This window comes from Oxyura jamaicensis, chromosome 27 (genome assembly GCF_011077185.1).
Source record: "Oxyura jamaicensis isolate SHBP4307 breed ruddy duck chromosome 27, BPBGC_Ojam_1.0, whole genome shotgun sequence".
Lineage (NCBI taxonomy): Eukaryota > Metazoa > Chordata > Aves > Anseriformes > Anatidae > Oxyura > Oxyura jamaicensis.
Genome location: NC_048919.1, coordinates 4,445,436 through 4,471,093, shown reverse-complemented (window position 1 = coordinate 4,471,093; position 25,658 = coordinate 4,445,436). Strand labels below are relative to the sequence as shown.

At 41.4% G+C, this 25,658-nt stretch overlaps 1 protein-coding gene and 1 long non-coding RNA gene across 5 annotated transcripts in view; one reads left to right on the top strand and one right to left on the bottom strand.

The window, feature by feature from the left end:
* Positions 1-25,658, top strand: part of LOC118178827 — a 65,043-nt gene that overhangs the window by 26,342 nt on the left and 13,043 nt on the right. Inside the window, exons 6-7 of the long non-coding RNA XR_004756294.1 lie at positions 4,881-4,968; positions 22,704-22,764. This is a non-coding gene — a long non-coding RNA (uncharacterized LOC118178827). The remainder of the gene's footprint in view (positions 1-4,880; positions 4,969-22,703; positions 22,765-25,658) is intronic.
* SMARCE1 (SWI/SNF related, matrix associated, actin dependent regulator of chromatin, subfamily e, member 1) lies at positions 8,161-25,450 on the bottom strand. 4 transcript variants are annotated; one of them, XM_035347610.1, is made up of 11 exons: positions 25,236-25,444; positions 24,214-24,264; positions 23,599-23,642; positions 20,386-20,490; positions 17,985-18,065; positions 16,738-16,869; positions 15,052-15,223; positions 12,368-12,540; positions 11,311-11,412; positions 10,551-10,761; positions 8,161-9,877 (listed from the first exon to the last, which is right to left on the bottom strand). In XM_035347610.1, exons 2-11 carry the CDS (start codon positions 24,218-24,220, stop codon positions 9,666-9,668), a joined length of 1,239 nt encoding a protein of 412 aa, XP_035203501.1. In that variant the 5' UTR covers positions 24,221-24,264; positions 25,236-25,444; the 3' UTR covers positions 8,161-9,665. The 4 variants fall into 4 exon arrangements, with proteins under 4 accessions (XP_035203501.1, XP_035203503.1, XP_035203502.1 ...); XM_035347612.1 differs by lacking the exon at positions 16,738-16,869 and having other exon boundaries at positions 25,236-25,449; XM_035347611.1 differs by lacking the exon at positions 20,386-20,490 and having other exon boundaries at positions 25,236-25,445.

Sequence of the window (25,658 nt, the reverse complement as noted above, 5' to 3'; positions counted from 1 at the left end):
TTCGTGTGTTGAAGTCAGTAGGTTTACTCTGGGGAGGGCTTTGACACAGTTCTTCAAGCAAACAAAATAGCAGAAGTGAAATTGTAAGGAAATTCCTGACATTAAGAGCAGTACCGAGCTGGGATTCATCACCGAGAAGAGTTCTTAGAGTGGTTTTAGGGGATGCCCTGAAAGAAAAAAATCTCATGATTATAATCTCACTATGAGGTTATTATCAGATTCTTATCCACCCAGCAGAGGAAGCAATCTGCACAGCAGACAGGCTCGTATCAGGGACACACCGTTGCCCCTGCTGCCGGTTGGTCAGGAGGGAAGGGCACATGCTTGGTGTTACTGGGAATTCACCTTCATGCCTGCGTCAGGTCATGGTGGTGGCATTTCTTTCCACACAAGAAAAAAACACGTTGACCAGTTTGGCATCTGCTCTGCACTAAAACAACTTCCTCACCTTGCAGTCAAGGAATTGAGCTGTGACAAGAGAAAAGTACCCAGAGACACAAACAGAAGGGGAGAAGTGAAGCTCTCAGCAGCACAGGCACCTCTGGCTGCTGCAGCCGAGGTGCAAAGAAAATGTAGGGTAGTCACTGCCCCATATGCTGCTGGTCCTAAACCCTGTAGGTCACTGCTGGGTGCCTTCCTGCAAGGTCTGCTCCGTTTTGCTTGCCTACACTACCAGGTCCATTTTTGTATTTAGGGGCCTGCACTAACCTGAAACAGAGGCAGTGGTTGTGCAAGAATGACAGGAGAGAAAAGGCAAAGAGACAAGAAATAGGAAGAAAAACTCCTGGGGCACAATAGGAAGGTGTCAGGGAAGGTGCATGACCACTGGTTATGCCTGGGGTTTTCAAGCATTCCCTGGACTTTGTTCCCACTCTGATGTGCAAACTGCCAGTAAGTTCCTAAAGGATATCGAGCACTAGTGACCACTGAATTGTTCAGGGAGATAAAGAGATGTAAGAGAGGGCAGAGTTGTAATTAGGCCTCCCAAAAGAACTGAAATGTCAGCTGGCCATACGGAAAGCATCCTTTCCAGGAGCCTGCATCACCATGCTCAAAAGGCAGAAGATTTAACACCAGTCCCCTGCAGCCTTTGAAAGACAACTGCGTATGGAAATGTGGAATAATCCTGCCAGTGGTTTCCCCAAGAAGAGCTCATCCAGTCTTCTGGCACAGATATCTGTGATTCTTCATCCCTGGCGTTAAAAACAAACAAACGAACAACCCCATGTGCTGATGTTTCACTTGGTTTCTCTTGTTGCAGTCCCTCTACCTCATTTGGCTTTTTTTTTAAAACTCCAGAATTGGTGCCAGGTTTAAAGTGTCCTTTTTTTTTTTTTCCCCTAATAGAACTGAGTTGCAAAATGCAAGATGAAACTAGCTGTTTACAGAAATTCTAGACTTTTATAACTCAGAAGTGAAGCAGTATGTGATAATTTAACAACAAAATAAGACATCAGCCCAATAACTGCAAAACCACTTCAAAAAAAAAAGCAAAGAAAAAAACTGAGGACTGTGAAAAAAAAGCATCAAAGTGAAAGAAGGGAACCAAGAACAAAAACAGTGAGAGACAGACCTAAACCAGAACCAGCATCCATGCTTTCAAGCCTGTAATCTTTCAGCTATCTCCATTTGGTTGTCAGTTGCCCCCTCCATAAAAACCCACCATCAATGACGCTGCATGCACGGAGGAGATTTCAAACCTAGGAATCAAAAGCACTTGATTAACTATTGAAAACCTTGATACCCTGATCAGCTATTGCAAGGTCCTTCCAGGCACAAACAGTTATGGCTGCAGTCAGCCTGACATGAAACGGATTTGCTGCGTTTCTGCCTGGGAGAAGGGAGTGCAATTAGAGCTCTTTTCCTCTCTCCGATACGATCAAACACTGCCCTTCTGCAGTATAGCAATCGCAACTTACGTCCAAGCTGCCTAGAGGGCTTAAAGCTGATTCTGTAGCCTCTGCCACAGTTGTACCAGCATCACCTACAACGTTCACACCTGCATTGCTCTGTCAGGTACAAAGTACGGGTCACTGAGGACAGACAGCAGAGACAGGCTTCTAGTCTAGAATTCCCTGTTCTCAATCTCTAACCGTTAGAAGAACCATTCTGGACAGTGGTGGGCTTATTAAACACCACACTTCCCTATCCCCTTTCCAAACTGGAAGCAATTTAGCAGAAGTGGTGTCGTCTGTTATCTAAGCACTGAATTACAGACGTGGGGCATCGCACCCAGTTCAGTAGAGAAGCTGCCATGAGGCGATGACAGCAGTCTGAAGGTTGTTCCTGCTCAAGCTGAAATCCAAGCCAGTAACAAAAACCACATTCTAGCTCACAGCAAATTTGCATCTGAGTGCAACGTCTGTAAGGGACTGATGAGAGCGGTTTGCAGTCTGACATGACTCCAAGCGCAGTAGATTACCAAAGGGAGAAACTGAGGTTGAGTGATGGCAGAAGGCTTCATCTGCTGCTCACAGGGTGCTGCAGGTTACTCACACACAGCAGTCTTGCTGCAAAATCCTAAAAGGGCCCAGCTCTGTAGTTTTTAAGTGCACTACAATTAAGTGACAACAAACCCAGGTGTTTTCACTATGCCACCTACATCTCACGTCTGCAGCCCTGCTAGAACCTGCTTGTTACTGTGCTTTGAGATCTTGCTCTTCCTCAGCAGAACAGGCAGGTTGTGGTTCAAAGCACCGATAAGAACTTTCACAGTTATTTAATGTTTGCACTTGGAAGTCCCTGAAACTGTTACTAAAAAACTTCATGCTAGCGTAGAGCTTAGGGATATGGTTTAGTGGAGGACTTGTTAGCGTTAGGTCAGAGGTTGGACTCGGTGATCTTGGAGGTCTCTTCCAACCTAGACTATTCTGTGATTCAGCTTGATTTTCAATTATTCTTTTGGTCTACAAGGATGTATTGATAAATTAATGTGCTTGAACTAAAGTGGATTAGTTAAAGTGCATTAAGCCCGCATAAAGACCATTATATTCAGAATTAAGGTGACCTTGATTCACATTGGAAGTTAAATCAGTGTAACTATAAGTTACCTCTATTGACTAATTGAATCAACGATGGCAGAATTACTGAACAGGATCACGTCAAGTTATCCAGGAACAGAATGGAATTTATGTCAGTGTAGGAGAACAAGTCATCCTTGCAATAAGAGGATGCCTTTTTTTTCCCCTAAATCCTTCCCAAGCAGCAGACAACACATGCTAGGCTGCAGGATTGTTAATGGGGCTTTTCCTTGTGATCAGCCCATCCAAACCTTTTGCTGATGCTGAGGAAGCGTTTTTTTCTCTTCACTTTGATCACATTTATCCAAGAGCAACTTAGAAGTGCTGACCTTTGAATTTCTGCAGACACTGAGAGGTTCAAACTGCCAGTCCTTTCATGAAAGCAGCGCTGGAAGACTGAGCCTCTCTCTTGACAGGTACCATCTAAAGCTTCAGCTACACAGCCCCATAAGGGATTAACTCCGTGTACTTGTGGGCTACCTTGTCTTTGAACAGCCTCTCTCAATGCCTCCCAAGGCATCCCTTTGTTACAGATAAAACATTTTTCATTACTGCTTTCTTGTTAGAGATGATAGATCCCAATTTCTTTTTAATGGGCTTCATTTCTATTTGCCATAATCTATATGAAGCTAGAAATCCGTAACTGCCACTCAGACACAAGCAGAGGCATGCAAGTAAATTTGTTTGCATGCATTTCACGCGTCAGTATAACCAGCAGACTTACAAGGTGGAGGGAAGTTAAACTCACAGACTAGGTAGTTGTGTTGGATGCCCTGATCCCAGTTAAATAAACCAACCAAAAAAAAACCAACAGTGTATCCTGCAATACCTACTGTTGCTTTAGGCTTGGCTGACACTGACATTACAAAATACTCTAATAACTCCTAGTACTAGACTTTTTCCTCTTAATCCATCTCCAGGCAGAAAGGTCACAGGGAAGTTAAGGGAGACACCTGGTGGCAACGCTTGTTGTAGCTCGTGTACTTCTACATGTGCATAACCAGCACCAGCTCTTTGAACCTACAAGGAGAATTTTTCTCAATCCTCCAGCTGTCAGCAGGACCAATAACACCTCGAGTTAAAAGGACAGAAGGGAAGCAAGCAAAGGAGCAAAGGCAGTGCAGTTTTAATGGCATTGTGTCAGCACAGGGTTTTTAGATTGATGGGCAATCTGAAGGCATTTGCTTTAAGTAACTTTTGATAAATTGGTTGGAAAAAAAAAATCCAAAGTAGTTCCCCCCACCCCACTTTTATTTATTTATATATATATATTTAATAAGTAAAAGCAAAGCCTGTGTAGCTGGGGATTTAGGACAAAACCTGAGAGGAAGAAGAGAAGAATAGAGCCATCAATGAGTCCTTGACACAGGGCAGACACAGAAGCTGCAAGTGGAACACTCACAGCTGGCAGGAACTGAGAAAACAGCACAGGACAGATAAGTGACCTCATCGAGTGCCCACTTTGAATTGAGCAGAGATGGTCAGAATCTGTTCCCCCTTTGCCCAGAAAAGCTTGCTCCTTGTCAGCATACCCCCCTCCTCCCAGAAGCTCCACCACTGCTAGTTGAGATCTCCCCACAACCCAGATTTGACTGGAACAAGAGCATCTCTGGGTTAACCTCGCCGTCAAAAAGCTCTGGAATCGGTCCACCTAGCCTGCCCCCTTGACTTGAGGGGGAAGCTGTGTTTTTCTGCTTCCTCTAAGCTGCTGTGCATCACCACAACATCGTGCTTTGAATGGCAGCTCAATTTCCTTACGTGCAGCAAGCTGCCCTAGCCTCTGTCTGTGCCAGTTTGGTTTACATTGATATTTTATCTATCTAAAGCTCTATTAATCCATTTTATTTCTTTCTATCATAGGGATAAGCCTTTATGTAAGCAGAGCTCCTACAACTGAAGTCCTCATTTTGCTTGAAGGAGATTAGCTCTGCAAGACCCTGTGATCCAGGTAATGTTTTTAAACTCTTGCTTAGTTTTGCCATTTATTTGTATTTAATGTTTAGCTGCTGAACAAACATGAGACTTCTGTCTTTCTTGGGAATCTAACCTCAACCACATATGCAAATTAATGCTTCAAAATGGTATTTAGGTGCACAAAGTTCTTAAGATACTAAGTCTCATGGATTTCAATAGGAATAAGGTATTTTGCCCATTTAATTGCTTTTGGAATATAAAGAAACTCAAGAGGAACCTCAAAAGGTTTTCAGCATCTAGATACACTTCAACATTTACCCTTTAGGGCTCACTCCATGCTATGTAACTGTTACAGGTCAGTTTTTTAGGTCTGAATGTTTTGGGGGTGATAAAAATCTGATAATTACATTAACATGTGGAAAAGAAAAAAAAATAAAAAAGGCTTCTTAAGTATTTTTTTTTTTTGTGGTGAGATAAAAGCATATTTTTGAGAACTGCCAAATACAAAAGAGAACCTTAGCCCACTTGATTTTACCTACAGAACAAACCAAACAGCAAGATGTAGAGCAGCAGCGATGTCAGAGGTCAAAAAACATGAGTCAGACTCTCAAAAAAAGCCTGTTTTTTCTTGAAGTGAAAAACAAACTAAAGAAAATAACACCCTCACCATGATGCAATGTTTTGGATTTGCCTCTTCATTTCCTCGTCAGGCCCATGTGGGTGTGAAAGATTTGCCAGCTCGCTGCCATCTCACAGGAGATGGCTCAGGCCCACTGCAGGCGACCTCAGCCCACGCCTCCAGGAGCGCACACAGACACATTGGTGCCTGCACCCACATCTGCCCCCACCTGGGAGGAGCTGGGGACACTCACCGCAGCCGGAGGAAGAAGGACCCCCAGCACTCTATGAGCTTGCACCCACTTTCCAAACAGAGCACAGAAAAAACAGAGGAAGGAGGAGGCAGGCAGCTGATTCCAGCAAGCTCAACAGCAGAAGCAGCACAACAAGCTGCTGTGCTTTATCTATTCCATCTTCCTCACGGAGGGCTTCATGTCCTCCACCTGAGGACCTCCAGGTGGGCGTGTTGGTCCATCAGGAGTTCCAGTCGGCTGCTCTCCATCCGAGCCCTTGGTAGCCAGTGAACTGGAGATAGAAAGCAGGCGTCAGGCTCTCCTAGGAGCTGACCCCAGCGGTAGCCCAAGGAGCGTGGGGTGAGACAGGGCTACTGCAGGAGCACAGCAGAGGAACCAGGTTTCTTGTGAGGTTGGTGCCATAGCCTTGGCTGCAGCTCTCCTAGGTCTTCCCCATACCTCATCACCTCCCCTAGCTCTCTTGTGCTGTCTCCTCTTGGTGCTCCTAATTCCCTCACTGCCCTGTGCAGCTCCCTGTGCCTCTTTTCCTGGCCTGTGAGCCAGACAGGGGGCAGCTCTGGGACGCTGTGCTGCATTGTATCAGCAGCTGGCAGTGATCAGAGGCACTGATTTGGGCCCCTCTTCTGCACCTGGTCCTTGATGTTCATGCCCCTTGCAGGCACCTCCTGTTTTTGCGAGTTCTGCACCTCTGCCAGCCACCACTGGGGTTGGTCAGTGCTTCAAACACTGCATACTGGGCGTTTGTTCAGGTTTTCGTGTGCTTGGAAAAGTTATTTTACCTTGAAGATGACACCTACTCATTCGGGTACACACCCTTAGCTATAACACACCCTGTCTCTGCCAATAATTACTGCTATTTACATATACCTTGAGAATATGTAGCAGATGAAAAACACAAACAGTCTTCAAAAAACAAGGCAGTTGCACAGATAAAAGCAGTTGCACAACATGCGTTCACATCACCTGAGGTGTGGAGTCTCCTACTGCTTCTGTACCAACGGATTCCACGTGAGCCCCTTCGTGGGCACGTTAAGGGTAATGATGAGAACAACTTGCCTGTTCTGAGAGACTGGGACTTTGAACTAAAAAGTGCTTAATTTTTTAGGCAGGTTTCAGTTTTAATTCTTTTATAACCCAAATTAAGGCGCATCCATGGTTTCGGTTTCCTTGTAAGAAACCGAAGCCAAGCCGCATAGCCAAGGTAACACCTTTTTTCAAACACATTAGCGTAACTCCTATTTTTTCCTTAAAAGGTGATGATAAATACAAGGTTTCCCACTTGAGTAGCTCACTGTGTGACTGCTCCTAAGGGGAAGGCATCCATTGCTGAGTTCTCTGCCTTCGTTTCCAGTTGTGCTTTGCAACAATCTTCTCTGCAGCTGTCACTGGTAGATAAAAGCATGCCTGCACGTTTCAGTAAGCTGCAATGCTGTCTGTAGGAATTGATTTGACTGTTCACATACACATCCTCCCTCAGCACTTGAACAAGCATGTTCAGATTCGCCCACAGGGTGCAGTGCCTGAGACTGACACCTTTGTTTGCAGGGTTGTCTTGACATCTACAGTAAGATTTAAATCCGGTCTGTAGAACTAAATCATACTATTTCACAGGAGGACCAACACAATCTAAGAACTACTGCAGGCAACTGAACAAAGAACTTCGACTCAGCACCAGCTGCTGAAAGGTGCACGTCTCTTGGGAGCATGAAATAAAATAGTGAACTATGAGGCAGTGTCTCTGAAGAGTCTCTTTAATACATACATGAGACTGCACTGTAATGCCTGGCCAATAACCGCTTCCAAGCAGAAATGTGCAAATCAGTTCATGAAATCTTGTGAAGTCAGGAGGAATGCATGGCAGTTTGTAGAAAAATTGGCTTCAGCTCTAAAGTATTAGGACCATAAGTGCATCTTACTCTTCATATCATCCCTTTTGTAAATGTGTGCTGCCTTACAGCCCTTTGGGGTGGAAATTTCACTTTGTTTAAAGTGATGTGAAAATGCTTTGTCAACCTGGAGGGTGCCAGTTAAAAGCTTACAGGAAAAAAGATCACAAGTTCAGTACTACTTGTATTATTTCCTCTACGAATTCCCCTATTCACGGGCTCTTGAAGTCAAAAGCTGTCACCAGAGTTCCTTCTAGACTTAGCTAGCATTTAAACAAAAGCCTACAGCCACTCAGCAGTTTTTTGCTTTGATTTTCAAAGTGCTCATGCAGCATAGCTTTTCATATTTAACATATTTCAATAATGAATTCCATGTTTTCATTCTTCCGGCCTTAAGATGGAAGACATCTGATAAAAGCCCTACATAAAATACAGGCACTGCCTTAGGAAACAAGAACCAGACCACTGTAAATTTAAAAAAAAAGTTGGATTTTATTATTTTTAGACCATTAAAAAAAAGGATTTAAAAAAACAATACCATCTCATATACCCACTATTCCATAAAAACACACTAGTTCATTGAAGCATATGCATCGTATGTTCTCTTATAGTTGGAAATTTATAAAACAGCTGTAAAAACACACTATTGAAGCATATGCATCATGTGTCCTCTTACAGTAGGAAACTGATAGAACAGCTTGTATCTGTTGTAATTTTTTTCTTCTTCAGATAGGGCTTCTGTTTGTCCAGGGCAAAATGTAGCATTTTCAATACTTTTGTAGAGTTCCTAGAGGTTTTGGAAGGTCATGGCAAGCAGAACTACTGTTTTCTACTGTTTGTGTTGCATTCATGACTACTTTCTCTGAGAGCAAGTAACATGTTTCAATTCTCTCCTGCTTTGTATTTTGCCAGATCTCTGGCTGAGGTCCTATTATGATAATCTCAGTAGCAAATAAAAGAGTGAAATAGTGAAGAAGAGCAAAGACTTTTTGAAAATAATCCTGTATCACAGAAAAAAACCCTCAATATTTCATATACTTCAAGACAACTGAACTCTTAATCATGTGGAAATGCATCCCCAGATGTATTGCACGCATAACACGAGCAAGATTCCTTCCGTGTTGCATAGCTACTGCATTCATACAATAAAGATTATACAAAAAAACAACACAAGTTCAAGTGTTGCAGCAGCCTTATTTAGGAGTACTGAAAGCTTTCTTTACAACTGTTGAACTGGGGAGCTACAGTAGACATCATTAATAGCAAGAACAGAAATAGTTGTGGTAACTCGTGCTAGGCTGCTGTGGTTTGTTTTGTTAGATCAAGGAAAGTACAGGGGTTATGCATCTTCACTTAGTACTAAGGTCATCTTTAAGATGCCTCAGTAACATTGACCCTGTCTAGAAGGCGAGTACAGTTAACTGCATGTTTCTCAATTACGCTGCTTCATCAGCCTGTGATCGTGGTACAAGCTTCCCAGCTCCCAGTGTAACATTCCCTTACCCTAACCAAGAGATGTGTGGGGGCCGTCAGTCCATCACCAAAGCTAGGTTAAGAGGAATCCAGCAGAGAGGTGATACCCATCTGCATCTCATTCAGCCACAACTGAACAAGGGCCTTGAAGGAAAACTGCATTTTCACTGTGGGCATGTAATTAGAAAGAGGGGAAAAAATCCTGATTTCTAATATTAAAAACAAAACCAGTTACCTTTCTGGGGAAGAAATTCCAAACAATAACATCTCTTCATATTATATCACTGTATTTATACATGAGATATTTTCTGTCTGTTGTAAGATACCCTTTGCCCCTAAAGGGCCCTTTAAGTCACTATGCTGATAATACAAAGTGTTACTAAAACCCAATATCCTTTGGAGACAAGTGATACAAGCAAGGAAGATACAAAAGCTGCTTAGCACATTTTGAAATCAAAACAGTACTTCATTAAAAAGAGACACATGAAACAAGTCAATATTTATTCTTTCTTCTCACTATCCTCAGTGATAGGGTCTGCAGGAGGCTCTTCAACTGTCGCGCTATTGCTCTCTGAACCAGTGTTGCTATCACTGGTTCCTTCCTCTGCAGTGCTATCAACCCCTTCTTGGCCGCTCTCCTTATCATCTGGGGTAGATGTTCCTTCTTCACCATTCTGCTGGTTTTCTGTGCTCTCTTCTGGGTGAGGCTCTTCTGTAATAAAATATTTCTATGTCATTTATATACCAATATATTTAAGTAGTGTGATTAGAATTTAGGAAGAAATAAAACTAGTAAATCCAAGTATTCCATAACAACTATTTATCAGTAAAAGGCACAGCTCTGAAAGACCACTCAGTACTTAGAATGTACATGGTCCTGCCACATGGCATCCTGAAAGTCACTTGCAGCCTGACCTCAGAAGTCCTGACACCAAGCACTGTGCCTCATTAAACTAGAAGTCAACTCTTCCACTTTCCCTTATGCTGTTTCAGCAATGACACACTGTCATCTCGCATCCTTGCTAGATGTTGACAGTAGGACAAGGAAACACTCTCAGTTGCTCCTAGCTAACATGTTTAAGAGATGAGTTAGGTTTAGAAGGCATTCAGAAATCTTTTTTTTTTCCCTTTGGGTACATTTAAACACCAGGCATTACATTCTGGTTTTGTGATATCCTCTACCCTTTTAAAAAGGAAGAACTTAATGAGAAGAAAGCAAACACCTGTGTTCACCAAGATGAAGTTACTTTTCTGAGTGTTCTTCTGAAGAAGCCTTCCTACTAACAACAAAAATGTAGTGCCTCCCTGGCCAAGCTGAGCCTCTACAGAGATACTTTAATGCCGATCCTTTGAGGATTCTTAAACTGCTCTTTAAATGCAGTTACCTGTCTCCATTGGAGCACTCTCCTCTTCTTTCTTCTCCTCCATCTTGTTAGCTGCCTGTTCTTCCTCAGCTGCTATGTTGTTTTGACTGCGTTCAGCTTGCTCAGCTGCTTCTTTTTCCCTTTCCTCCTGCCTCTTGCGAGCCTGTTCCTCAGCTTGAGCAATTTCAGCTGCAATTTTTTCCATATCCACTTCTACCTTCAAACTGCATAACTAGCAATCAAAGCAAACAAACAAAAGCTCTTTTACTACCCTGGTTGCAATGAAAAACAAAGTATCAGGAATACCCAAGTATTAGTTCAGTATTTCTACATGCAGCATAACTATTTTGATCTGATAAAGTTTATACTAAAACCTTCACTAACTGCACGAGGAGAAATAAGCGTATTATCAAAAAAAGGGAGGGGGCTAAAGAAACAACCTAAGCCCTGGTTTTGAATGCAGCCAAGGACAGAGCAATATATTCTTCATGGTGGCTTTAGGCCACCTTCCTTGAGCTGCTCCCTAGTGAACTCAACCAGTCAAGCCTGAAGGCACTTTTAAACCGTACTGGCTGAATATAACTAGTAAAGGTCAGTGAAGGAACATGCAATAATAAAAACGCTGTGCGTTAACACCCACACGCTTCACCAGGCCTAGGACACTGCAGTCATCTAGTTATAAATGATTCAATACAGAACTAAACAGAAGTAGTCAGAGTATTTACATAAATGGTTAACTAGTAGATTCCTCAAAACAAGTGGAGAAAAGTGAGAGTTGTACCCTTTTGAGCTCATTATTGAAGGATTCTGTGCTTTCCAAGAATTTCCTCTTCTTCTCCTGGTGGCGCTCTTCAATTTGCAGCAGCTCAGCTTCCAGTTTACGCTGGAAATGAAATAAATAAGTGGTAAGAAGCTTACTATGCAGCCATCTGAGGAACTGGACAAAAATATTTAGACCAATGTTTTAAGATGCACCCATGTTTTAAGCACCCTTTTCCCAAAATGTTTTCCTTAATCTAACACCCAATAGCTAAGTTGATATAAAAGTCTGAACAATAAATGGGTTTGTGCAGTAATTCACAATTGTTAGGCCCATTATAAATTTTAAACAGTAGAGTCAAGGTGAACAGTTTATCATCTTCCAGCACATTTTTTACGTTTTCATTTTAGACACCCTGTAGTACACACGCACCACTTCAGGTACATCCTCTAATGCAGAAAGACGACAATTCAAAGAAATAGGAAGCTCTACCTCCTCTTGTGATTTTTTAAAAAAGTGACAGATCTCTATCTTATTCTGGTCAAAGTCCAGTTTTCTTTGCCTACACGTATACTTACTATACTGAGTTCTTTTGTTTGGAAAATATGGGTGTGTGCCCATTCAACGCTAGCTGAAACATACAGATGTGATCTCACTAGCTTTCCTTGCATACATTTACTTTTCAAGGAAAAATGTTACAATAGGATTTACTGTGATAAAGGATTCTAACAACCAAGATTACAGTAATAAGCCAACTGAAAGCCACAACTATCAGAACCTTTTAAACTGGAGATTTACTTCATATAGAGAAGGTTATAATAATGAAGAGCTATGGATTTAGTACTTAAGATGGCCTGAAGGACAAAATCCAGTTTAACATAATTCTGACTAACAAAACAGCACAAAAGGTGAAGCCTCACATCTTGCCACTCCCAAGAAAACCCAGAGATTAGCTCTTAGAGCATACAGAACATCGACACCTAACAAGAATAGTCATGTAGATGATCAAATGATCTGAGACTTGGAGTACAGCCTAACCCCATCATGTTTTAGCTGCCTTTGTATCATTTACCCTTACCTGGTGAACCATTAAGGATTGAACCTGACGTTTAAGAACTTGCATTCTAGCTGTAGTGACAACAGAGCGGACATCAGGAACCACACTTTCACTCAGTATCTCACTGATGAGACGATGGTTTCTTTGGAAACGAGCTGTAGCTGTGTGCTTCATAGAAAATCCGTCGTCGTAATCTGAAACAAGAGTTTTAAGTGCAACTGCTTTAATTCCACAAAGCAAGTGCCAAGGCTAATTGACTGTACCACTGTCACCACTAATTAAAAACAAAAAAAACTAACACCACTTTATGTCATGTCACAAAGTTCATACCAACACATACTTGATTAAAGAACATCACGTAATGAGAAGAGAGTTTGAGGATAGAGTGCCATTCACCCTGGCACAGCTATGGCAGCTATTTTACATGCATCTTCCCACAAGTCTGAAATTTAGATTAACTTATTTCTTGTTTCCATGTTTCCAGAGTAAGAGGGGCAATACATTAAATAAAGAAAACATTCCTGGTTAATCATGTTACCAAAATTATCCACTAAAAAAGGTTACAATACTAACAAAAGAGACACTCCTGTATAAATAAGCTTTGTACTACTGATAAAAACGACTTATTTTTTGAAACACTGAGGAATGAAAATATGAGGCAAGGTGACATTTAATTGGCAGTTCATGTAATTGTATTCTGCATTTTGGGGGGTACAAACGCACTTCCTTAGAGAACAGCTACTGAAAAAAATACACTTAAAGGAGAAAAAAAATATACATGCACGTAGGTCAAGAGCTCATTTTATCAGCAGAGAAAAGAAATTGAAGTCAGCCCAGGAAAAACTAAACAGTCTTGTTTGACATGCATCTAGAGGATAACTACACAAGAAGATAGAAGAATTTAACAGGTAATTTTTTTTTTCCCCTGACCAAATTAAAAGAGTTCCCAATTAATGGCAAGATACTAAACTTGAACGTTAGCTACAGAATTTAATGTGAACTGCAGCATTATGGATTATGCTGGGTAATCATTTTAGAAGTAAAATGCAGTTTGATGCGACAAAGCAGAACAAAACATCTGAAACTATAAAGCATGCTTCCTGTACCTAGCAGCACTCAGAAGCTTCTGAGCTGTAGAAGACAGAGGGCTTGCTATGCTGTGACTTTCTGTATTTGTTCAGAGTGCGGGTAAAGCTTTTCAATATAATAAAAGTCAAACCAGAATCTGCAGTTTTGGTATCAAGAACCTGTCTCAGGCTCAATAAACTGAAGTCTAACTAGTAGAATTTAAAGCAGGGTAATTAAACAGCATTAACTATTGGTGAGGGAATAAACTTAAAAGAAACTTCTGTGAATACAAGTCACATTTAGTTGAGTGTTAAAATCCATTAACTGGCAGGTTAACTGAATTGTCTTTCAGAATTAGGTCATTTAGTAAAGTCCAGAAGCTGAATTTATTTCACATGAAGTTTTCCTAATGGAATTTACTCTCCAACTACTCACCGAGATCTTTAGACAATCCTAATACATCATGCCAGAAAATATTACCAAGGAAGAAGCTTTCATTAAGCTAGTTACCTGCTTTAAAATAAAGTGTTACATTCAATTTCCCATTGAGATACCTGATTAAATGAAGTGAAAAGAGAAGAAACAGTGGGAAGACAATAGATTTGCAAGAGACAAAGAAGCATGAAGTAAATCAGTCTCCTTAGTAAACATCTTTGTCCTCTTAACAAGATTCCTTTCACGCTACAAGCTCTTGATCCTAGTGACATGCAGTACACACAGCAGTGTTTCTGCCACAGGAAAGAATTTGCCATTTCATCCCAAATATGAGCAGATCCAGCTCAGTGCTAGGTCAGCTGGCTCTGCCTGAGTTAATTTGGCCCAGGCAGCGTGGAACAGAACTCAAAGTTCTAAAATGCCAGCTACAGGAACACTAAATATATTTACATAGATTTTGCAGTTACCTCACACAGGCAAGTGCTCTTTGTCACAGGCTTTATATCAAGGGTGTGCTTTTACAAGAAGGAAAAAAAAAAGGGGTGTAACTGAGTAGGTTTTTCACCCTCAGGTTTCAACAAGTATGTATTTGGTCATGAATTTAAAAGTAGATGTTAACTATATGAATCTCATTTTTCCCACTGGGTGGAGTGCATTTCCTTGCAGTCAAATAAACTTGCAGAATTTTCTCATCAACTTGTCAATAGCAAGGATAACTCTTCTCTTCTAAACAATCTCAAAATGACATTTCAGTTCAGGTGTTCTTAATCATACCAGACCTCTACTTATCAGAAGTGTGCACTTCTGGTAATAAAGCACAAAATTCCATTCAGGCTGGATTAAGTCAGGCATCTAATCATCTTGTAATTTACACGTTAAAGCCATCGCAGAGTTTTAAGCAGACTGATTTCTTTTGAACTGTAAGCATTACTTCACAAAGAATCAAGGGCTAGAATAATTTTTATCATTGCCTTTCCACCTTAGCTTTTGGAAACAAGACAAAGTCAGCTATCGGCTCTACAACATAAAAACGTGATCGTGAAAATTAGCATTGAAGGTACTGAAATAGGAAGGAAGTCATGTTAAGCATTGCGAAGGTTATACAGAGGTAATTTTCCATATCTGGCAATTATTTCTCTATGCTGTAGGCCTTGCAATGAGGCTGTCTCACTAGATGCGCATACAAATTCCTTTCCGCTTACCATCTGGATCTTCTGCTGGCTGTATACTCATGTAAGGTTCACCTTTCTCCATGCGTGACTGCCTTTGCCGGCTTTCTTCTTCTAACGCAGCCTCAGCACGACTTTTTGCATTGATGTAGGCAAGGTATGCAGGAGAATTATGGTAGGCCTTCATGGACTCATTGTACTCTATCTGAAACGTGACCAATATTGTTTGATTGCACCACTGGACAATTTCAGACTTGACACAATTAGGTGCAACTCAACAGGTAGTTATATACAGACAAATCTATTTTGAACTATCTTGCAGATACACAAGTGAACATATTCTCTTAATTTCTTTTTTTAACCAATTAGAACTCCTTCCACAGTCGTGTTTTTAAAAACACTAGTTGGGCTTTTAGGCATGTTTTAATACCTTGAGAGGTCTTACAAGAGTTTTGTTTTTGAGGTTTAAAATCAAACTTCAGAACTTTGATAAAAAGAATAAGTTGACTTAAAATATTGTTAATTCTTTGGATTTCTAACTACATCGATTCCAATTTTTTCTCTTTCCTTATTCCAGTACACCATGAACCAGTTTTCAAAATCTCTTAATGTTTTTGTATTCTTTGATCCATCCCTGCACTGGGATGATACAGAATGCTGCAGCCAGACTACTGTCTCCCGGTAGCAGGACTGCATCACTATTTTCACCTTCTTTGAGATATTTTCCCTTTGAATTGCTTTATGTCACTTTTAAAATTTGCCTGGTCTAGATTTTGTACAGAGATTTGAGGTATTTCCAATGAAATATAAGATAGATCTGTGATATTGGTACCTAAGGGTGTCAGTTTCTTTATTATTAGGACTGGAAACCTATCTAGGCAGTTGAAAAATATAAACAAGATGTCCCCTGCCCCAAGGAGCTTACAATCTAAGTGTTGTTACCAAGTTAAAAAAGAAAAATAAGTCCTTGATTTTGTTTCAACTAAGAGCATCCAGCTTTGAAGTACTTCTCTATTGACTTGGAATAAAACAGCTCCAAGTTCCTCAGGTTTGACCAGGTTGTACACAACCTCAGATGCCTACCAGGCTTAACCACAAGACAGCAGGTGGACAAGTTTCCCCTCGTAGCTTAGGATCACAGTAACAGTCTTGTAAAAGTCCTCAACACTTACCAACCTAGACACGACGTAGCTGTCATCTTTGTCATGAAGATCAATAAAAAGCAACACAAATGCAAGAAACCCTAAAAATGGTAGCATTTTCCTACTAGGAAACAAAACACTATGCCATACCATGGAGTTACACCAGATTATACACCATGGAAACCAGACCCTACGTGACTGGAAGTCTTTTATGAACACGTTCATGACTCAATAGCAGTAGTTGCAGAGCACCAGTTTTGAAAGAGGATTTTGGTGTTGAGACAATCTTTTCAACACTGATGTTGTACAATCAAATCCATTCATTAAACAGTTAAAATCGACACTCAATTATAAATACTTCATTTTGAATTAGGTCTAAAAACTGACCAGTCACAGTTGATGTACAGTTATTTAAAAAAAATCTAAAAGACGTGTCAGGACATACTTCCATTAAGTTACATATAGGGGGTCTCGTGAATGCCTCATACACCACTGCATGGGTAAGATGAATTTTTCTTCTCAGACCAGTTCCTAGAAGAATCAGCTGTAATAAACATCCCAGATTTCTTCCATTTACCTTTTCAGCTTCATATTCATTCAAATACTCTTGCTTCTCTTCATCAGTGAGATCTCGCCACATTCCTCCAATAATCTTGCCAATTTCCCATAACTTCAAATCAGGATTGGACGCCTTCACTTGGTCCCAGACCTTAACAGAAACAGCTGGAGCTTTACTAATGATATCTAAATACTTCCAAATTAAACATTTTATATTGTCATCTCAGTGTTCTTTCTGGAACCACCACGAAAAACAGGATTAAGTTAGGAATGTCTGGCTAAACTATCTCGATTATTTTCTGGGGCAGGAAGTCAGTAGGAAGTCATCTACTGAAACGGGCAATTGCTGAAATGGCTTTGGTTTCATGAGAATATTGCTTTTAACCCTCTTAATTCTCTTCTCAAATGCACATCGCTGCATTTCTGGGAAAAAAGAGTGCTACTGAGTAAACACATCCAGCAGTAGATTATGATAAAGAGCACTGAGCTTTTCAGATCAGAATGCAACATTTCAAAATATTTTTCAGTCTTGCTGATCAATTTGAGTTCCAACAAGTTCTGACTCCACCAAAAAGGTTTCTAACTTTATAGGGAAAAAAAAAAAGGAGAGAGCTGCCAGTGTTATTTCTTGCTGCGCCACTTGACTTTTTTTTTGTTGTTGGTTTTTGGCCTAAGACAGATACGCTGGTAAAGATACTTTACCAGAGGTGGAAGAATTTCCTTCTGGCTCACCCGCTTCAGACAGGCTCGCATGCCCTCCCCATGCCCAATCAGATTTCAGACTCCACAAGAGTCTCTCTCCTACTTTCTGTCAATCAGTTCACAGAATAGCGAAGTAAACGTTGCCACAGGCTAGGTTGGTGAAGGAGAACATGCAAAGTCCACTCATTGCTACTCTTCAGTCCAGCTACAGCACTGTACCAAGCCCAGTATACCGCAAGGAATATCTCCTTTTTATAAAAAAAGTTCTGTCAGTAAGTCACAGGAACTTCTGAATGTGGCAGGGTGGATCCTTGTCAGCAGAGACAGTGGTAGTAAATTATCATTTTAGAGAAACCTTTTCCCCCCAGCAACTGGCAACTGTGAACAGACTACTGCTGCCATTATTCTGAAGGGCAATGCATCTGTACTTTACAATTCCCTTAAAAGAATGTGCAGGCTGTTAGAAGTAAAAGTTTAGAAGCTGAAACTAAGATAATAGCAATTAATCGTTAGCACATACAAACGCTAACTTTTATTATTACTTGTTTGATACCATATACCCACCTTCCGGCTGTACCTCATGTAGGGCATCAGGGGCTTGTCTGGGGGTTTGGGGGGCTTTGGAATGGTAATACCAGAGGAAGCCTATGAAAGAACCGAATAAATCCATTTGTTAATGTACTCGCTGGACAGTTTCCATACACACTATTTTTGGAAAACATTCATTCTTGTGCAGTTGAAACAAACATCCCTCCGCCCCCATTCCAAGAAGCAAGCAACAGCACAAAAAAAGAACTCAACAGGTACTACAGCTGGTCCTCACTGTAATATTTTTCCAGTCTAAATTTGTCCTTTTATCTGCAAGCTTAGAGAACAGCAACTAGATAAAAATCTAAATCGGCTCCATGTTCTAAAAACTGAAAAGCACAACTTAGGAGTTTCCATTAAAACACCAGTCCCAGCAGGTTGCTTTTCTCACTTCTGATTGTACCTGTTCTAACAAATTTAACTTGTCTACTGTGGGATGAGGGGTAGAGAGGGAAGACAGGATTGTGACATTATCTAGACGTCTTTTCATTTGCAAATCATTTCAGCAATGTGTTGGTCCACAAAATACGTCAGTGATAATTCGGAGCCAATGAAACTACTCATTATAAAAAACACCCCTGTGCAAGTGATCCACCAGTGTGCATTATTTGTATCCAAGCTGTGCTGTAATTGTCCAAATTAGCCTGCAGTATCTTTGTGTGCTCTTATCTTGCTTTAGGTATGTACAATGTCAAGCACCTTGCTTGCACTAAATAAAAAGACACTGAGCAGTAATTGTTACTGATTGAAAGCTGCTGCACCCACCTGTTCCTGTCCCCTCGATCTACAAAACATCTGGCAGGGCTTTCTTCTCCTAAAGCACTGACCTTTTAGTCCCTATCAACCACAGGTTCTGAAAACCTCCACTCTTCAAGAGCTTAGACATGCAAGGAGTTCCATTTCATTACGTGGGACCATGTTTATAAAAAATATAAAGCAATTTCAAGCTTTTTCAGGACTACAGCCACAGATTAAGCAAATAATTGAATTTGGCTGTATTGGCTATGTACAGTATTCGGCTTCCAAATTTTTCCTTTTGATATTTTTGTTTTGCTGAATTTATGGAGATCTGTGAAACAATGCATACGGAATTGCGTATAGATATAAATAATGTACATGAGGTATATGCATTACCAAAATGTATACATATATACACACACAAATGAGTTTGAAAAAACATTAACGGAAATTGTTTAATGCTTTTAAATTAACGGGAATTTAAAGACACCATACATATATCGATATATGCATGGCACAGAAGGCTGTATATGCTTATGACATACAGAAACAATGAAAGTTCTCAGAAAAAACTAACTTATTCTTGTATTAGAAAACAAATATATGTTTGGACAGTATGTTCAGTCAAGTTCCAGCTTGTACGGGGAAGGTCTTTTCCATAAACATTTTAACAAACCAGATGAACTTCATATATGAAGTTAGAAAGAAGGTTTATAAGAGAGAGGCATAAGAGTACACTTAACTTAAGGCACCATATACGTGTTCCTTGACAAATCTTCCCTTATAACACGTTCCAAACAAGGCAGATGTTTTAAGATTGAAATTTTTACATGAAAAATCTTACTAGAAGTAAAGAACCTTTAGGAGAATTAAAGAGCTTTTTTTTTCAAAAAAAAAATCAGGGGTTTACGCTATTTCTGTTGTTAGTTAAAAAATGTGTGCTTCCACAGTCTTTTTTATCCCGACTGCACCTAATGCTCAGGACTTTATTAGAAAGAAGTTGTCACCTGTCACCAACTGACTCCAGCTAACTATTTACTCCATTAAAAATGAGTTTAGCATCCCTTTTCTACACACCCACAGATTAACAGAAGATCTGAAGAGATTCTATTTGATGATCATCACGATTCTGTTCAAACTGTTGTTTCTGAACTAGGGACTTTACGTAGCTAGTATCAGACTACGACTGGGAAGAAAAATAAAGGCTTACATCTCCTGCATGGCTCAGTAGTATGATGCAATGCTATTAACAAACCCTAGTTTGCAAAGTATTCTTCTTTATTTTTGCCTTAATAAGGAAAAAACAGCAATTCCCTCCAAGGAAAATTTGTGCCCACACTACAGACCTTCTCCCTAAGCATGCAGTGGTCACTGCAGACCACAAAGTCTGTCTCTTTGGAGTTCTGCATCATACATGATTACCACATATTCTTTCCCCCTCTTCAATGGAAGTCCATTTCCTGTAAAAAGCTTCAAAGTGAATGGGAAGGGATAGGGGTGAGGAGTAAAAATCAGAGGTAAATTTTTGTTTTTAGAAAAAAAAAGTGGCAGCAGCCAAGATTCAGAAGAACCTAACTCTAAAGCCATTTCTGGTCAATTCCTGTTGTTTGCCGGATGATGTAATAGTTGATTCTCCTACCGTGACCCGGCTGTTGGTGCCCGGGTTCCCTCCCAGCCTGTAGTTGTTGTAGGCCAGATGGCTGTATGGATTGTATCCCACAAACCCTGGTGTGCTGGGCATTTGCTGATGGAAACAAATGAGACAAAAACACGAATGAGAAATGAGCTCAAACGAGGAAAACACAGAAATGAAAGTGAACTGCAATATGGCATGCAAAAGCAATCAGAGTTTAAACAAGCAAATGAGGTGTAGCAGTTGATATCTTCTCAACACACAGAACTTACTCCAATACAAACCTGTTAAGGAAACAGGATTTTAAGCAAATATGTCGCTACATTTTTTTGTCCAAAGTTGGTGGGTTTATTTCTATTAAATGTGTAACTGGTTTAAACAAGTATTCCGTAAATCCTGCTCATGACTAATACAACTTTCCAACATATAATAAGGCACCAAGAAATTAATGAAGAGCCTCATATCCAAAGGGTTAAACTTACAAGGCAACATAGCACACGGTAATGGGGCAAAAATCCCCCAGACCAGCATCTACTGTAACTGAAAATCCCTGCCTGCTTTTCATCCACCTTTCCAACAAGCGCGATGCTCTCAATAAGCAGGAAGAAAATCTCTCGGATTGGTGCAACCATCTGTGCACCAATACCAGTACTGAAAGACTTTACTGGCAATTTGCAAATTGAAATATTTTGCAGAACTCTGGGATTAGAAAAACCAAGAGAGATGACGATTCACTGAGACGTCCGCCTCTCGTGAGGTTGGCTGCAGACTGGCAGAGTTGAGGAAGCACTGCAATACAATCTACAGGTTAGAAGCTACAAACTGGTCTTAACTGAACACTGAATCAGAGACAATTTCAGAAGTTAATCAACACACCTTTATCCACTCTTGAAGGTGGATCAGTTTGTTCTCATATCCCGTAAGGCAGAAAAAAATGTGATTTCTCTACAATCCCTTGTTACCTGTCATATACCTATAATCAAGTATCGGAAGCCTCACTGTCTTCCCCTTCTCTCCTGAGGCTTGCTCCACCCTTTTAATTATGCACTTGTTTTTCCTGTCATGCACAATTCAAATTGTGTTGCAAAAAAGTTGATCAGCTATTGAACAATGATTGTGATTAGGTCCTGACTGCGGTGGTCCTTTCACCCCAGTCCATAATGACTTGTAATATCCTGCAGTGTTGCTCAGAGTTTGAGTGTTAGCTGCACCGCGACTCACACTTCAGTCCCGCTTCAGCCCTATTAAGAAACATTCCAGCAGTCTTTTAAATTCATTTGCTCACATACCCATTCTAGATTACAGTTGTAGAAATTCTATGATTAAGTTCGGGACTCCAGGGAACCACGGCATGACGGATACAAACACAGAACAAAAATAACCTGAAAGCTAAACTACATTAACTTGCAAAGTTTTCAACTGCAGGTAGACATACTGCAGTCACTTTATTCCTAAACAATACAAGTATGAAATAAAAGCATCCTGTAACAGTCAGCCTTCAAATACATGCTTTATTACCCAGCTTTCAGAATCTCAGTCACAGCAGTTGACATTTATTCAATTTGTATGCCTGTGAGGACGACATACACATTCACTATTTAGGAAGATGCCATTTTACTACGGGTCAGTGTTACTGTAACATCACCTTTAACAAAATCAGATGACGATGATCTCCCTTTGCACAAAAAGAAATAAGCAAAACAGGAGTTAAATATTACAAGGTAGCTATCTTGCATTACATGGAGATTTGTTACTTCAGATGTAATGCTACTTAATGAGAAGTCTTGAAACTTTGTTGGCTACAGAATCTCAAGGTGGCTGTGGAGGAATAAGCACTGTGCGTCTCCTTTTCTACCTTGCATTAACAGAGCACAGACCATCATCTCAAGGACTGTATGCAATTTAAGTAATACAAAACACGTTTGAAAGACAAGCAATATATGTCACTAATCGAAGATTTGTATTTTTTGTTTCATGTACCCTCCTGAAGACTTATTAACTTGACTAAATGATGTACCACGTCAGTATACACCATTTAACATCTGCATCCACACCATGTCCCAAAAGAATCACACGTATGTACATAGACCTTGATGCAGGAATCCAGCTGTAAGAGTGGATGTCATCACATTCCTTCTAACAGTGGCACAAGTCTATTAAGTTGTATGCAGAATGAAAACTCTGAACAAACTATGCAAAACAATAACATGTTTTATTTCTGTAAGTGTTTAAGAACATAACTTATACATGATATTTTCAACTATCTTTAAAGTATGGCACAATAAATTTAAAGCATCACATTTAATCTAAATCCCATCTTGCAGTTCTCATCCCAGATGCAGAGACCAGGGACACCCTTGGACAACAGTTTCCAAATTTTCTTTGGTAAGAATTTCAATATAGCATCTTATTCCTCTGTACCAAAGATTAATATTTTTTCCATGTGAACGTATTACTCTTAAAATGCAGGCTGCTTAGAAACAAACACAAGAGATGCATGTGCTTTCAGGTGCTTTTCTAACCACAACATGCTGTTTCCGTGGGTTTTGATACATGCATGACCACAACTGGACAGGACTCAAAACTTTCCACGTTTTCCTAACTGGCATTCCACACTCCTTACTCATAAAGTAAGGTATGTCTCATACATTGGACTCTAAAATATCAGTGACTTCAAGAAGCTTGAATAAGATTACCCTCAAGTGTTTCGTTATTCTGAGCCAATACAACAGAATTTTGTGTACTTCTGCATTCCACTGAAAACAGGTTAGGTACAGCAGAAGCACAAAGGCATACCCTGCTTGCTCGTGATTTGGCCACAAGCTGACCAGGAAGTTTTAGAATTAAATATATCACTTTGTTCTCAGCTATTCCAGTATACTGTTGCAACCCACTGCAAAACATAGGGTTAGACCGAGAGTCCAATGTTACCTGCCTAAATTAAAATGGCTACATGTGTAAGTAATCCTAGTAACAGCTTATAAAAAAAGAAGTATCTGCAGGATCCAAAGACGGAACAAGTTCATTCAGCTTTTCTTTCAGAAAGTGCTCAAAAAAGTGAGATGAATTTAAATAGTGCATACCACAATAATAATGAAATACAACTAGTGTGGTTTCCCGAGATAGGAAGGTGCTGCAACTCCACCATTACTGCTCTGGAAGTTACTAAGGGCTATATTACCAGGTGTCTGTGTTAACGAGAAAAATCACTATACTTACGGTTGCAGGAGCTGGGGTAGGAGGTGGAGCATAAGATGGCCTTTCTGTTAAGATATAAATGTAAGCAAAAGAAATCTTGAAAATTTGAATGTTTTTTTTATAAGGCATCCACTGTGGCAAACATTCTAAAGTGATTTACAAAAACCAGAAAGCCTGCTCCCAAACACTTTGCATTCTGTCACTGAAGAACATAAAGCAAGCGATAGAAGAATTTAAAAGATTTAAGACCACACCATTGCCGCTCTTTTATTTAGGCAGGAGATTAAAGGATGTGAAATGCATTTATATACACATCAGCTAAAAGAAGATAGGCAAAAAGCAGGCTTTTGGAGAAGCTGCAATAACTGCATTTTCTATGAAATTGAGTACTCGGACTCGATCAGTCTTTGGCACGTTAATGTAGACTTCAGAGATAATCAGCAGCACACTAAGCGCTAGTCACACCTGGTGCACCAGAAATGAGCCACAGCAAGATTTGAGGCCATGAGTCTGGTCAGAAGTAACTATATTTCCTATAATTCCTTTTCATACAGGAAATAATAGGATTATCTCACGAACAGGTTCTGCTGAACCAGACCTTTAGTTCACCAAAGGAAGAAAAATCTGAAAACTTACTTGACATTTTGATAGGCAAATTTTCAGCCACCTGACATTATATTTGTAATTCTGAAAAACAAAAGAATACCATGCTATTAAATATTAAACCTTTGCCTTCCCAAATCTTTACTAAAAAAAAAGTTGACCCATTTGGAAATAAAGATAAAACAGCTTCTGAAAACTAAGGCATTCACTGAAAAATTAATATACTTTCAAAGGAATCTGGCCTTAACTAGCTGTAAAATAAAACCCATGTCTATGCCATCTTCACATTAGAGATTTTAAGCGTCTCTTCTCCCCCTCCCAGCCATTTTATATAGCCAGATTCAGGATATATGGCACAAATATAGAAATAACCAGATTAAAGAGCAGCTCCTTCACAGAGTTCAAAAAAACAACGACCGCGTGGGCCAGCAGCACAGACTGTGAGACGTGACCGTGTTTAATCTTTTACCAGCCAGCCCATCAGTGGCTATGGATGAAGCATTCTGACCAAATGCTATTTTTTTTTTTGGCGTTTCTCCGAGTAACCCGGCGGCACACCGGAGGCAGGCAGCGCTCTCTCAGCTTCGCACCCGCGGCCGTTCTCCGCCGTGAAGCTCCGCGGGGGCTCCAGAACGGGCACGGCCCGGAGCAGGCCGGCAGCGCCCTGAGGAACGGAGCGGGCCCCGCAGAGCCCCTCCCGGAGCCGCCGTCCCCGCGGGATTGGACAGGACCGGACCGGGCCGGGCCGGGCCTCCGGGGCCACACCGAACCGCAGAGGAGCAGCGTAGCTGCGCATCCCAGGGCCCGCCAGGCGCCGACAGCCCCGAGCCTGCCGATGGAGCCCCCTGAGGGGGAGCCCCCCGGGGAGGAGCCCCCTGAGGGGGAGCAGCCCCTCTCCGGTTCGTGTGGAGCTCTGAGGCCTCCCCAGCCGCCTCTAACGGGAGGAGGCCGGGGCCCGTCCCCTCAGCGCCCCCACCTCAGCTGCTCATGGGCCTTGCCAGCCTCCTAACGAGCTGGGCCAGGCCGCCCCAAGTCCCCCCCCGGCCGTCACTCACCCGGTCGCCGCCGGCCGCGCTCCCTTTGTTCCCCACCAGGCGAGGGCAGCGCCTGCGCGGTCGGCTCTGCACTTTCGACACGGAGCCACCGCCCTCCCTCAGCCCGCAGGCGGCCGCGTTGGAAGGGGTCGATGGGACTGCGTTGCTCGCCCTTAAGTCCTCGCCATGCCCCGACCTTCGCCGCGTCCCTTGGGGTTAAGCGGAGGCCCGGAAGGGCCGTGGCGAATCTGCGGGCAGGGAAAGGAACGGCGCTGTGCTGAGGCGGGGTGTGCGGCCGGGCCCCGCCGTTACCGGCAGGGAGGCGCCGCCTCGCCTTCGCGTTGCTGTCAGCACTTTCGACAGAGAAGCCGGCCGCCCTCCCTCCATCCTCCCACCAAGCCCGTTTCGTGCAGGGCAGCCCTATGCCACCCCCGCCGCTGTCAC

Bases quoted from the DNA above. Each gene is read 5' to 3' on its own strand.
- SMARCE1 (XM_035347610.1), bottom strand. The intron at 16,870-17,984 runs GTGGGTATATGG...GTTTCTGTTAAG, and splicing joins ACATGAGGTACAGCCGGAAG to GTCTGGGACCAAGTGAAGGC. The intron at 15,224-16,737 runs GTAAATGGAAGA...GTCACGTTTCAG, and splicing joins ATGAATATGAAGCTGAAAAG to ATAGAGTACAATGAGTCCAT.